This window comes from Aquarana catesbeiana, linkage group LG05 (genome assembly GCF_042186555.1).
Source record: "Aquarana catesbeiana isolate 2022-GZ linkage group LG05, ASM4218655v1, whole genome shotgun sequence".
In the NCBI taxonomy this organism is placed as follows: Eukaryota; Metazoa; Chordata; class Amphibia; order Anura; family Ranidae; genus Aquarana; species Aquarana catesbeiana.
Genome location: NC_133328.1, coordinates 453,745,652 through 453,759,025, shown reverse-complemented (window position 1 = coordinate 453,759,025; position 13,374 = coordinate 453,745,652). Strand labels below are relative to the sequence as shown.

The following is a 13,374-nucleotide window of genomic DNA, read 5'->3' as shown; positions in this document are numbered from 1 at the left end:
TCTCAAAAATGGTAGTCAAACTAGCATCTAAGTCAGCTTTGGAGAGGGGAGATGTGTACTCACTGATCCCAGCGTTAGATGAGAGACTGGATGGGATGGATGCAGATTTCCTTGAGGCCGCCTGTGTGCTGGCGCCGGCGCCATCTTGGGACATTCTCCTGTGCTTTCTGTCTGCAGTGTCCAGCAGAAAGTTAGTTAAGTGGTGTTTTGAGCGATTAAAATGTCCCGATTCTCTTCCAGGCATGGACCGCTGTGTATTCTAGCAGATGATGTCACTTTCGCCTGGGTATGAGCGATGTAGCCCTGGTGTTTTAGGCCTGTGATAACCGGGACCGACGGAGCTGTGATCACCCACGTCCGTTCCGCATCGCGCCGCGCATGCGCCCCCTCCTGTCTCTTTTCTATGTCCTTCTGGCCCGCAGGCTTAGCCCTGCTGGGGCAGGACGCATGATGACAAAATATTTATGAATATATATTGCCTTTCTAGAGGTACGTTTATTACTGTAAGGTTACGTAGCACATTTTCCCTCAACACATACGCTATATAAAGCTCTGCAATAGCACATACACGCAAATGAGACCTAGCGTGTAATCACACCACAAAATTCGCTAACCTTACAAGATCGCCTCAGATCACTCAGGAGCTTCTGCAAATCTTTGTGTCTCGGATTAATATTATTGTTACTTAACCACTTCAATACAGGGCACTTATACACCTTCCTGCCCAGACCAATTTTCAGCTTTCAGTGCTGTCGCAGTTTGAATGACAATTGTGCGGTCATACAACACTGTACCCAAACTAAATTTTTATCATTTTGTTCCCACAAATAGAGCTTTCTTTTGGTGGTATTTCATCACCTCTGCGGTTTTTATTTTTTGCGAAACAAATAAAAAAAGACCGAAAATCTGGAAAAAAATAAAAGTTTTGCTTTTGTTTCTGTTTAAAAATTTTGTAAATAAGTAAGTTTTCTCTTTCACTGATGGGCACTGATAAGGTGGCACTGACAGGCACTGATAAGGCGGCAGTGATGAGGTGGCACCAATGAGTGGGCACTGACAATGGGCACTGATATTCGGCACTGATGGGCACTGGTAGGCGGCACTGATATGCAGCACTGATGGGCATTCATGGGTGGCACTGATAGGCGACACTGATGGGCACTGAAAGGCTGAAAAGATGGGTTCTTATGGGTGGCACTGATGGGCACTGATAGGTGGCACTGATGGGCACTGATACGCATCCCTGGTGACACTGGCAGTGGTAGGCATTGGAGTGGGCACTGATTGGCAGCTGCCTAGGCATTGATTGGCAGCTGCCTTTGCACTGATTAGTATTTCCCTGGGGGTCTAGGGGGCATACCTGGTGGTCCAGTGTAGCTGATTTCCCTGGTGGTCCTGGGCGGCTTCCCTGGTGGTCCTGGGCAGGATCCAAGGGGGGCTGTGCTGATAAACAATCAGCACAGACTCCCCTGTCAGGAGAGCAGCCGATCGGCTCTCCTCTACTGAGTGAGGAAAAGCCGATCACCGGCTCTTCCTAGTTACATCGTGATCAGCCGTGATTGGACACGGCTGATCACGTGGTAAAGAGTCTCCGTCAGAGACTCTTTACCTAGATCGGTGTTGCGGGGTGTCAGACTGACACCCCGCAACAACGATCGCCGCGATGCGCGCCCCCAGGGGCGAGCAGCGGCTCAATATCCTGCGGACGTCATATGACACCCAGTCAGGATATTGAAACCACTTTGTCGCCGTCATTCTGCTATATGGTGGGCGGCAAGTGGTTAAAGTCTATGTAAACATATATACATGGTGTGTCCATCAATGTTTTCCTTTTTCTGAATTATTGATGATCTTTATGTTCAATAAAACCCTTTGTACAAGAACACAGAGAGGGAACACAGTTAACCCCTTGATCGCCCCCTAGTGTTAACCCCTTCCCTGCCAGTGACATTTTTACAGTAATCAGTGCATTTTTATAGCACTGATCGCTGTATAATTGTCAATGGTCCCAAAAATGTGTCAAAAGTGTCCAATTTGTCCGCCACAATTTTGCAGTGCCAATCAAGATAGCAGCTCGCCGCCATTACTAGTAGAAAAATAAATAAAAATGCCATAAATCCATCCCCTATTTTGTAGACGCTATAACTTTTGTGCAAACCAATCAATATACGCTTATTGTGATTTTTTTTTTTACCATGTAGAAGAATACATAAATCGGCCTAAACTAAAGAAGAAATTATTTTTTTTGAAAAAAAAAAATGTGGGATATTATAGCAAAAAGTAAAAGATAGTGTTTTTTTCAAAATTGTCGCGCAATTGTCAGTTAAAGTGACGCAGTGCCAAATTGTAAAAAGTGCTCTAGTCAGGAAGGGGGTAAAATCTTCTGAGGCTGAAGCGCTCATAGCTATGACTAAGCACCAACCCACGGTGTGAAACGCGTAAGCTGTTTGCCCCTTCCTCTGTACAGTATGGACTGACTGTTTTCGGATTTTTAATCTAGAAATAAAGGTGTTGTATCAGTGTGCGGCCATCCAGGACAATTTTCTTGCTCTTTAGTTGCAAAGATATGTACAGTTTTACTAACACGTGCCAAAGTTGCAAAATCAAGTTCAGCCTTTAAGGTTTATTTTACCTTCATCACAAAAGGAGTTAAAACCAACATTTCATATTCCTGATATGTGCCTGCTGTACCATGCACTTGTATTAGAATGTATCCTGTTCTCTTTGTTGCTTCCTTTATGTGAAATTACTGATGCTCCTACCAGTCCCTCTGCTTTCCTATTAAAAACTGACCACACTAAGCAGGAGAATACACTTTGAACAGTTCTCTAGCTGTGTTGCGAACTTAGCCTTTTCTCCTCAAAATGATCAGACTTGTCCTGACACGCACCCCCTGCACAGCCTTTCACTGGGAAGCGCAGTATGCTGCGGTTTCTCCTCCCCCCAGCTCTTATGCAGCTGAAAACAGAGGAAATGTGATCACCTAAAAAGGAAATAAGCCATTTAACTTTTTTTTATATCTATATACAAATATTTGCCTCTCATTTCTATGTTAACCCCTTCACTACCGCGCTAATTCCAAATGACGGCTACAGCGTGGTCGCACATTGCTGGGAGGGCGTCCTATGACGTCCTTCCGTGATCACACTTACCGTGCGCCCAACATCAGCAGTAATCTGCGATTGCTGTGTCCTTTGGACACAGCCAGAGATTGGAGTAAAGAGCCAATCACTGCAGCTCTTTACCATGTGACCAGCTGTGTCCAATCACAGTGTAAACAGGATTTTTCAGTTATCGGCAATCCTCTCCTCACTATGAAAGAGCATGAGGAGAGCCAATAAGTGGAAATCCACACAGGGGACATCTACACTGATAATCAGGGCACTGATCATACGTGTCCCGATTGTCAGTGGAGCCCCGTCAGTGCCCATCTGTGGCGCCTGCCAGGGCCCATCTGTGAAGGAGAAAAATTACTTAGTTTCGGTTTCAAAATTTTGTAAATAAGAAAATGTTTGGTCTGTTTTCATTTGTTTAGCAAAAAATAAAAAAAACCCAATGGTGACTAAATACCACCAAAATAAAGCTCTATCTCAAACTTTGTTTGAGTACAGTGTTGCATGACTGAGTAATTGTCAAAGTGCGACGGCACTGAAAGGTGAAAATTGGCCTGGGCAGGAAGGGGGGGTGAAAGTGCCCAGTGAGCAAGTGGTTAAACTGAATGGGTTGTTTTACACGGTGAGGGTTTACAATCATTTTAAATACACGTCTGAAATTTACCTTTGTCCTGTCAAACTTTCCCAGAAGGTGATCGCTCCATCTGTAGCACAAGTCATCACCCATGTGTGAGCTACTCCTTTCCCTTTAGTACCAACACACACATAAGCTTCCAGACCAAAGCCGAGGAGAAGACTGCACAGGAGATTGCAATGGTCCTCACAATCACCCTTTAAAGAAGGAGATGCTACAGTTACCTAAATGGCTAAACAAAGTCCTACTATTTTATACATATGTATTCAAGAGCATAATAGATATATCAACGATAGAGCACAACTTATCAAATATCTGAATGGAAAATGTTGTTTCCCTAGTAACCAGTTTTTCTTCTATGGAAAATAAAATTACTTTTAGAAGCTGTCGGACCAGATGCTATACACAACAAACTTTTCCCAAGTCGTGTGACTTTGTATCACCAATAGTCACAAAACAAAGAAACGGAAATAAAACACACTCACTTTATTTCTAGCAAGAAATGGCAACAGGGTGCACCATTGCTCTTGTTTGCTACCTCCACCAACAACTGTGGCCTTTTCATAGCCCAGAACATTTACAAAGCGTGCAGCTTGTCGAGGGGTGTCCAGAAGACGTCCAGCTCTCAGAGGGCGGACGTAGCAACAGACGGGTCGATTTACCCAGTTTTCATCCTAGGAAGAATAAAACCAAACATGACTGTTTAACATTTTCGTATACATGAAAACAGACATGCCAAACTGAAAAAAAAAAATTCAGCTTAAAACTAATTAGAACAAGCACACAAGTGCTGCATTTCTTTTATGGAAGCGTTTGGTAGTGCATTCTTATTCAGTTTAGATTCTTGCACTGGCTGAAGCTTGTACAGTAAGAAGAGTGAGGAGTTTGTCTGCTATAGACACAGCTGTGATACACCTTTTGTCTAAGGGTCCATATAAGAAAATAAAAAAGTGTGCCCAATGGGGATGGGGGAGGTCACAGCGTATTTGGCACAAGTTTATATTTATATTTTATTTGTCACATTGCACCAGGATATAATGAACATGCAATTTATGGACACTGTTAGTTGTAACATTAATATTATTATCATCATTATAATACAGGATTTTTATAGTGCTAACGGTTCACGCAGAGCTTTACAAAATGAGGGCAGACAGTACAATTACAATACAATTCAATGCAGGAGGAATCAGAGGGCCCTGCTCGTTAGAGCTTACAATCCAAGAGTATAGTTATCTGCTACTGCCTGCTGTGATTTATGTGAATATATATATATATATATATATATATATATATATATATATATATATATATATTATATATATATATATATATATATATATATATATACACATATACATACACATATATATACACACACATATACATATACATACATACACACACACCTGTAGTTATCATATATCATTTTTTTCAGTTTGACCTGGTCTATTAATGTGGTATACTTTTTGAATAGGTTACTGCATTTGGTGTCATAGCTGTATGGGTATGCACTGTATGATTTGACGCACTAGATGATTCTAATTTGCACTAAGCACAGCATAATTTACATATATAAGAAAATATTACATTCTTTGATTTCCCCAGTGGAATGAGATGAATAAATTAGAGGAAGAAATCTTGCACCGATCAGCGTATAATCAGGATTCTGTATATAGGAACTAGTGGAGTTTTATACTTTCTGCTGATTTTATCCTGTGGATGCAAACATACCACAAACCTGTGCAAAGATCTTAACAAGCCTTGAACTGTGGGAAGGTCGAATCTGTAAATATTCTCTCCACCATTGTTTTGTATATACCAAGAACAACCGTTCCTTCTCTGCTGTCCTCTGACGTTCTAACGTAAGCTAAAAAAAAAAAAGAAAAAAGAAGGGAAAAAAAAGCTAAAAAAGCTAATAAATGAAAACTATATAAAAGGGCCATACAGGAAAATGAATTATGGAAATAATATACTGTATATATTTGATTAATAAAAGTGCATTAAAAAGAAGGTTTTTTTGCCCACACAACAAAACAAATACCAGCGCCAAGGAAAAAAAAGACGGAAGAAGAAAAAAAAAAATAGAATAAATAAAAAATGTGAACCACGGCTGCTGCACTTCTTTCTGCCCATGGCAACTAGTTTCTCCCTTTCACTTTTTGTTTACAGCAACAGAAACCAAAAGGGACTTTCACGGAGTATTATGACCCCTAAGAAGAAAACAAATCAATTGTGATCAACTGGTAAATTTAAAGTTGTAAAGGCGAATTTGTTTTTGCTCCATTTGCATTATTCTTTGTAGATTGGCTAAAGCATTAATATGTATGTGTTCGGATATTAGCATATGACTGTTTAAGTTTGTGACCATTCATCTCCACTTTTGTCTCCTTAGGGCATGAGAATTATAGGTCCAAGTGACCATCAAAAGTGAAGAGTGAAGAACAACTACAGAAAGTCATGTGCTGTTTAGTCTATTCAAGAATGCATCAGAGAGAAAATTTCCAAACTTTATTTAACAGGCTCAGCTGAAAGAACACTAAAACCATTTTACTTATATAAAAAGTACTATAGCTTCAACTGTTGGACAAAAGAAAATTTAAGTATAGTAAAGACCGGAATAGAGAAACTCATAATCAACACCAGGTAATTTCTCCATTCACATATCTGTGAGATAAAGCACATTGATGTCAAAGATCTTAAACCATACCCTCAACTGCTGTGCAAACATAAATACCTGAATAATATTTTCATGAGTACTATGAACATTCCACTATTAAAAGGGAGGAGTGAGCTTAGAAGTCATATAAAGCTGTTGACCACATCATTATTGGTATATTGTGTAGTGAAAATTTTAGTCCAGAAGATGTTGACCGAAGGGCATCTACAACGTTAAAGCAGAGCTCACACCCCTCCGCCACTGTCACATTTGGCACTTTGTGGGGAGGAGCGGGTGCCTAGCTTTGATAGGTACTCGCTCCCACTTCTGGGTAAGATCGCTCATCTGCGATTTAGGACATTTTTTTTTTTTAAACCTCTCCTCCTTCTCCTCGCTGCCTTCTGGGACACACACAGGTCCCAGAAGACGGTGGGACCATTCAGAAGGTGGAGCACGACTCGCACATGCGCAGTAGAAAACCCACTGTGAAGCCTGAAGCCAGTTTCCCTTAACTAAAATGCTGGCGCCTGCACCAGAAGCTGATAGATGAATTGGCTTGGGGTGCCGACATCACGGGATCCCTGGACAGGTAAGTGTCCTTATATTAAAAGTCAGCAGCTACAGTATATGTAGCTGTCGACTTTTATTTATTTTTTTTTTTTTTACAGATTGGAGCTCCTCTTTAACAAACACTTCACAGTGACACCATCATTAACTTGTCAATTGCAATTCTCTAAGCAAGTCTTGTGTACATACATCTCTGAGCACCACTTAATGGGATAGATGATTTCACTGTGTCCTGGTTCAATCTAAAGCCAACCATAAATAAATCGAAATTTGGCAGGTTTAGCAGGGAACCGCTGGGATTCGATCCATGTATGCGCAGACTGATTTACCTAAGTCAATCCACAGATCAGTTTGGGTACAATCAGCCTGTCAGTTTTTTTTTTACATACGAATATTGCCGGTGGCTATAGCCGATAGCAGTAATCATTGTGTTCTGCTGACAGGCAAGGTTTCAAACCCCCCCCCGCCACCCCCTGGTAGAAGTTAATAAATCAAATCATCTATGGGCTGCCTAAGAGATTCCTGTGCGATTTGTCTGGTTCCAGGTCATGGATTAGCAGTGCTGGCTCCACCAGCAATCTGTTGTAGAAGATTGGACACAAGAAGCTATGAAGTTGAGCTAAAAGTCAAAGTGTCAAAGAAATGTCCCTACAGTCCTTTGGCGGGTAAAACAGTTCAGCTACATTAGAATACATATTATGTTTTTAGTAATTTCCCTGAAGATTATTAGTGAGACGTATATAGAAAAAGTACCTGAGCACTGACAATCTCTGGAGATAGTGCTTCCTGTAGATGTGGATACAGCTCCAGTTTGACATTTAAAATTCCCACAGAAACTTTACACTCCGCTCCTGATGTGCAAAAATAAAATATATACATTTTTAATTTAGGTTTTTAAAATCAAACACACAAACAGGCACCCTGGCATGCAACATCAATTATTGACCTGGAGTCTATGTAAAACAGTATTTTTACAGAAAGGCAAAATGTAATGGGGCATACACACGGTCGGATTTTTCGGCTAAAAAAGTCCGACAGCCCGTCCAGCAAACTTTCAACGGACTTTAGGCGGACTTTCTAACGAACGGACTTGCCTACATACGATCACACAAAAGTCCGACGGATTCGTACGTGATGACGTATACCGGACTAAAATAAGGAAGTTGATAGCCAGTAGCCAATAGCTGCCCTAGCGTGGGTTTTTGTCCGTCGGATTAGCATACAGACGAGCGGATTTCTGGGTCCAGTGGAGTTACGACGTAAAGACTTTTGTAGCCGAACAGTCCGACCGTGTGTACGCCCCATAAGACTAAGTTCACATTAGAGCTGCACGATTCTGGCCAAAATGAGAATCACGATTTTTTTGCTTAGAATAAAATGATCACGATTCTCTCATGATGATTCTCGCGACGTAAAATCTTTCACATTATACAAAAAAAAAAAAAAAAAAATGAGCTAACTTTACTGGTTAGATTTTGTTTTGTTTTTTTAATTCATTAAAGTAATTTTTTCAAAAAAAATTGCATTTGAAAGACCGCTGCGCAAATACAGTGTGACATAAAATATTGCAACAACCACCATTTTATTCTCTAGCGTGTCTACTAAAAAAATATATATATGTTTGGGGGTTCTAAGTAATTTTCTAGTAAAAAAAATTATTTTAACTTGAAACCAACAAATGTCAGAAAAAGGTTTAGTGTTTAAGTGGGTAAACTTTTTTCACTTACACAGGAAGTCTATTCCATTGTCAAATTGTTACAATGTTTATACTTAAGTTCAACTGATAAAGAATGTTTTGTTTGTTGGCAGACTGCCCTCTTCCTTTTTTTTGAGGGCTGTGGCTTCAGAAGAGCAGAGAGAATTCTTTGCATAGAAAGAATCGTGAAACACTTTATTCAAGATGGCGATAACGATTCTTGATGATTAATCACGATAACGATTCTTGACGATTAGTTGTGCAGCTCTAGTTCACATCTGAACTGTTTTGTATGGCCACGCTTGAGTGGGGACAGCAGCCCATCTATCCCTGCACCTTTTTAAAAGCGCAGCCACACAGAAACTGCATGCTGTTTTGGCACAGAGTGTTTCCTTGTACGGCAAATTGCATGGGGGTGCCGTTAAGAGTTAATTGCACTGCGTGGGTTTACTAAATAATAGCGCATTTTTAGTGTAGCTGTAGGGATGTGTGAGATTTACACACATTCCCGTACCAGCACAAACCTGAAACTAGCCTAAGGTAATTTATTGCATATTGTAATCTAATATATAAAAAAAAATTGATTTTGTTTAAACATAGGAAAATACAGGGGGGCAAAAAAGTATTTAGTCAGCCACCAATTGTGCAAGTTCTCCCACTTAAAAAGATGAGAGGCCTGTAATTGTCATCATAGGTATACCTCAACTATGAGAGACAACATGTGGAAACAAATCCAGACAATCATTGTCTGATTTTTGAAAGAATTTATTTGCAAATTATGGTGGAAAATAAGTATTTTGTCAATATCAAAAGTTCATCTCAATACTTTATTATATATCCTTTGTTGGCAATGACAGAGGTCAAACATTTTCTATAAGTCTTCACAAGGTTGTCACACACTGTTGCTGGTATGTTGGCCAATTCCTCCATGCAGATCTCCTCTAGAGCAGTGATGTTTTGGGGCTGTCGCTGGGCAACACAAACTTTCAACTCCCTCCAAAGGTTTTCTATGGGTTTGAGATCTGGAGAATGGCTAGGCCACTCCAGGACTTTGAAATGCTTCTTACGAAGCCACTCCTTCATTGCCCGTGCAGTGTGTTTGGGATCATTGTCATGCTGAAAGACTCAGCCACGTTTCATCTTTAATGCCTTTGCTGTTGGGAGGAGGTTTGCATTCAAAATCTCATGATACATGGCCCCATTCATTCTTTCATGTACACGCATCAGTCGTCCTGTTCCCTTTGCAGAGAAACAGTCCCAAAGCATGATCTTGCCAGCCCCATGCACTGTTCTTTGGTTGCAACTCAGCATTCTCTCTCCTCCAAACATGACGAGTTGTGTTTCTACCAAACAGTTCTACTTTGGTTTCATCTGACCATATGACATTCTCCCAATCCTCTGGATCATCCAAATGCTCTCTAGCAAACCTCAGACGGGCCCGGACATGTACTGGCTTAAGCAGGGGGACACGTCTGGCACTGCAGGATCTGAGTCCCTGGCAGTGTAGTGTTACTGATGGTAGCCTTTGTTACGTTGGTCCCAGCTATCTGCAGGTCATTCACTGTGCCCCCCCTGTGTGGTTCTGGGACTTTTGCTTGTGATCATTTTGACCCCACGGGGTGAGATCTTGCGTGGAGCCTCAGATCGAGGGAGATTATCAGTGGTCGCGTATGTCTTCCATTTTCTAATTATTGCTCCCACAGTTGATTTCTTCACACCAAGCTGCTTGCCTATTGCAAATTCAGTCTTCACAGCCTGGTGCAGGTCTACAATTTTGTTTCTGGTGTCCTTCGACAGCTCTTTGGTCTTCACCATAGTGGAGTTTGAAGTGTGACTGTGTAAGGTTGTGGACAGGTGTCTTTTATACTGATAACAAGTTCAAACAGGTGCCATTAATACAGGTAATGAGTGGAGGACAGAGGAGCCTCTTAAAGAAGATGATACAGGTCTGTGAGAGCCAGAAATCTTGCTTGTTTGTAGGTGACCAAATACTTATTTTTCACCATAATTTGCAAATAAATTTATTCAAAAATCAGACAATGTGATTGTCTGGATTTGTTTCCACATTTTGTCTCTCATAGTTGAGGTATACCTATGATGACAATTACAGGCCTCTTTCATCTTTTTAAGTTGGAGAACTTGCACAATTGGTGGCTGACTAAATACTTTTTTGCCCCACTGTATGTAAAGAAGATACATGGTATAGTAATTATTATTTGAGACGTACAAAACATTCTGGAAGTAAGCAGCAAGGTATTCTAAAATCGCATAAAGAATCTTACCAACACCCTGGAGCTCCACAGCAAGATTCGTCGCTCCTCTATACACACCCAATACTGAACGCCACTCCATAAAATGAGAGGCCACAAGAGTGGTTTCTCCAGAAATGTCAGTCTTGATTAATACTATCTGCACAGGATCGCTGATTGACAGAAGCGTGGTACCATCAGCCATTCTGCTACCCTCTCCTGAAAATAAGCAATGAATATGAATATTTATGAAGAATCAAGAAAAAGCTTTAACTAGCCATTTTAGGTACCGGTAAGGCATTACGTTCAGGTCATTGCTGTCTCTCTCTTTATAATATTATATATATATATATATATATATATATATATATATATATATATATATATATATATATATATATATATATATATATATATATATATATATATATATATATATATATAAAAAACACAGTGGGAATGGAAAGTATTCAGACCCCCTTAAATTTTTCACTCTTTGTTATATTGCAGCCATTTGCTAAAATCATTTAAGTTCATTGTTTTCCTCATTAATGTACACACAGCACCCCATATTGACAGAAAAACACAGAATTGTTGACATTTTTGCAGATTTATTAAAAAAGAAAAACTGAAATATCACATGGTCCTAAGTATTCAGACCCTTTACTCAGTATTTAGTAGAAGCTCCCTTTTGATCTAATACAGCCATGAGTCTTTTTGGGAAAGATGCAACAAGTTTTTCACACCTGGATTTGGGGATCCTCTGCCATTCCTCCTTGCAGATCCTCTCCAGTTCTGTCAGGTTGGATGGTAAACGTTGGTGGACAGCCATTTTTAGGTCTCACCAGAGATGCTCAATTGGGTTTAAGTCAGGGCTCTGGCTGGGCCATTCAAGAACAGTCACGGAGTTATTGTGAAGCCACTCCTTCGTTATTTTAGCTGTGTGCTTAGGGTCATTGTCTTGTTGGAAGGTAAACCTTCGGCCCAGTCTGAGGTCCTGAGCACTCTGGAGAAGTTTTTCGTCCAGGATATCCCTGTACTTGGCCGCATTCATCTTTCCCTCGATTGCAACCAGTCGTCCTGTCCCTGCAGCTGAAAAACACCCCCACAGCATGATGCTGCCACCACCATGCTTCACTGTTGGGACTGTATTGGACAGGTGATGGGCAGTGCCTGGTTTTCTCCACACATACAGCTTAGAATTAAGGCCAAAAAGCTCTATCTTGGTCTCATCAGACCAGAGAATCTTATTTCTCACCATCTTGGAGTCCTTTGGGTGTTTTTTAGCAAACTCCATGCAGGCTTTCATGTGCCTTGCACGGAGGAGAGGCTTCCGTCGGGCCACTCTGCCATAAAGCCCTGACTGGTGGAGGGCTGCAGTGATGGTTGACTTTCTACAACTTTCTCCCATCTCCCGACTGCATCTCTGGAGCTCAGCCACAGCGATCTTTGGGTTCTTCTTTACCTCTCTCACCAAGGCTCTTCTCCCCGGATGGCCAACTCTAGGAAGGGTTCTGGTCGTCCCAAACGTCTTCCATTTAAGAATTATGGAGGCCGCTGTGCTCTTAGGAACCTTAAGTGCAGCAGACATTTTTTGTAACCTTGGCCAAATCTGTGCCTTGCCACAATTCTGTCTCTGAGCTCTTCAGGCAGTTCCTTTGACCTCATGATTCTCATTTGCTCTGACATGCACTGTGAGCTGTAAGGTCTTATATAGATAGGTGTGTGGCTTTCCCAATCAAGTCCAATCAGTATAATCAAACAAAGCTGGACTCAAATGAAGGTGTAGAACCATCTCAAGGATGACCAGAAGAAATGGACAGCACCTGAGTTAAATATATGAGTGTCACAGCACAGGGTCTGAATACTTAGGGCCATGTGATATTTCAGTTTTTCTTTTTTAATAAATCTGCAAAAATGTCAACAATTCTGTGTTTCTCTGTCAATATGGGGTGCTGTGTGTACATTAATGTGGAAAAAAATGAACTTAAAATGATTTTAGCAAATGGCTGCAATATAACAGAGTGTAAAATTTAAGGGGGTCTGAATACTTTTACAGCAAGGTCTAAATAAATAAAATAAAATCAGGACAAACACAATTTAATGGGACATTATAGGTATCAAGATCACAATCACTCAATACAATTTAAAAAAAAAAAAAAAAATTGTTAGCAAGGTTTTTTTTTTTTTTTTACAAGAACTAATCATGCTAATGTTTTCTTGTGCAGATCACTCCATGTTCATCATGGGTGTGAGTTTTTATTATAGTTATATCATTTTATTTTTGAATGCTTTTAAGAATTTTGGCCTTATTGGTGCATTTCAAATGCACTGCCTCTCCCTTGCTGAAATCTCCCTCTAGTGGGCATCCTGAAGTTTCTAAATATCCCCTACATAGGCTATCATTATTTTATATACGTTTCAATTGTTTTTTTTCCCCAAATCAACAACATTTT

The 13,374-nt window shown here is 40.5% G+C and overlaps 1 protein-coding gene across 3 annotated transcripts in view; it reads right to left on the bottom strand.

The window, feature by feature from the left end:
- The window catches only part of CEP76 (centrosomal protein 76), a 53,580-nt gene that overhangs the window by 26,861 nt on the left and 13,345 nt on the right, over positions 1-13,374 (bottom strand). For all 3 annotated transcript variants that reach the window (XM_073631299.1, XM_073631300.1, XM_073631301.1), the window contains exons 5-9: positions 10,952-11,137; positions 7,727-7,824; positions 5,489-5,617; positions 4,233-4,421; positions 3,778-3,944 (exon numbers count right to left, since the gene is read on the bottom strand). In XM_073631299.1, coding sequence (XP_073487400.1) covers positions 3,778-3,944; positions 4,233-4,421; positions 5,489-5,617; positions 7,727-7,824; positions 10,952-11,137 — 769 coding nt within the window. The remainder of the gene's footprint in view (positions 1-3,777; positions 3,945-4,232; positions 4,422-5,488; positions 5,618-7,726; positions 7,825-10,951; positions 11,138-13,374) is intronic.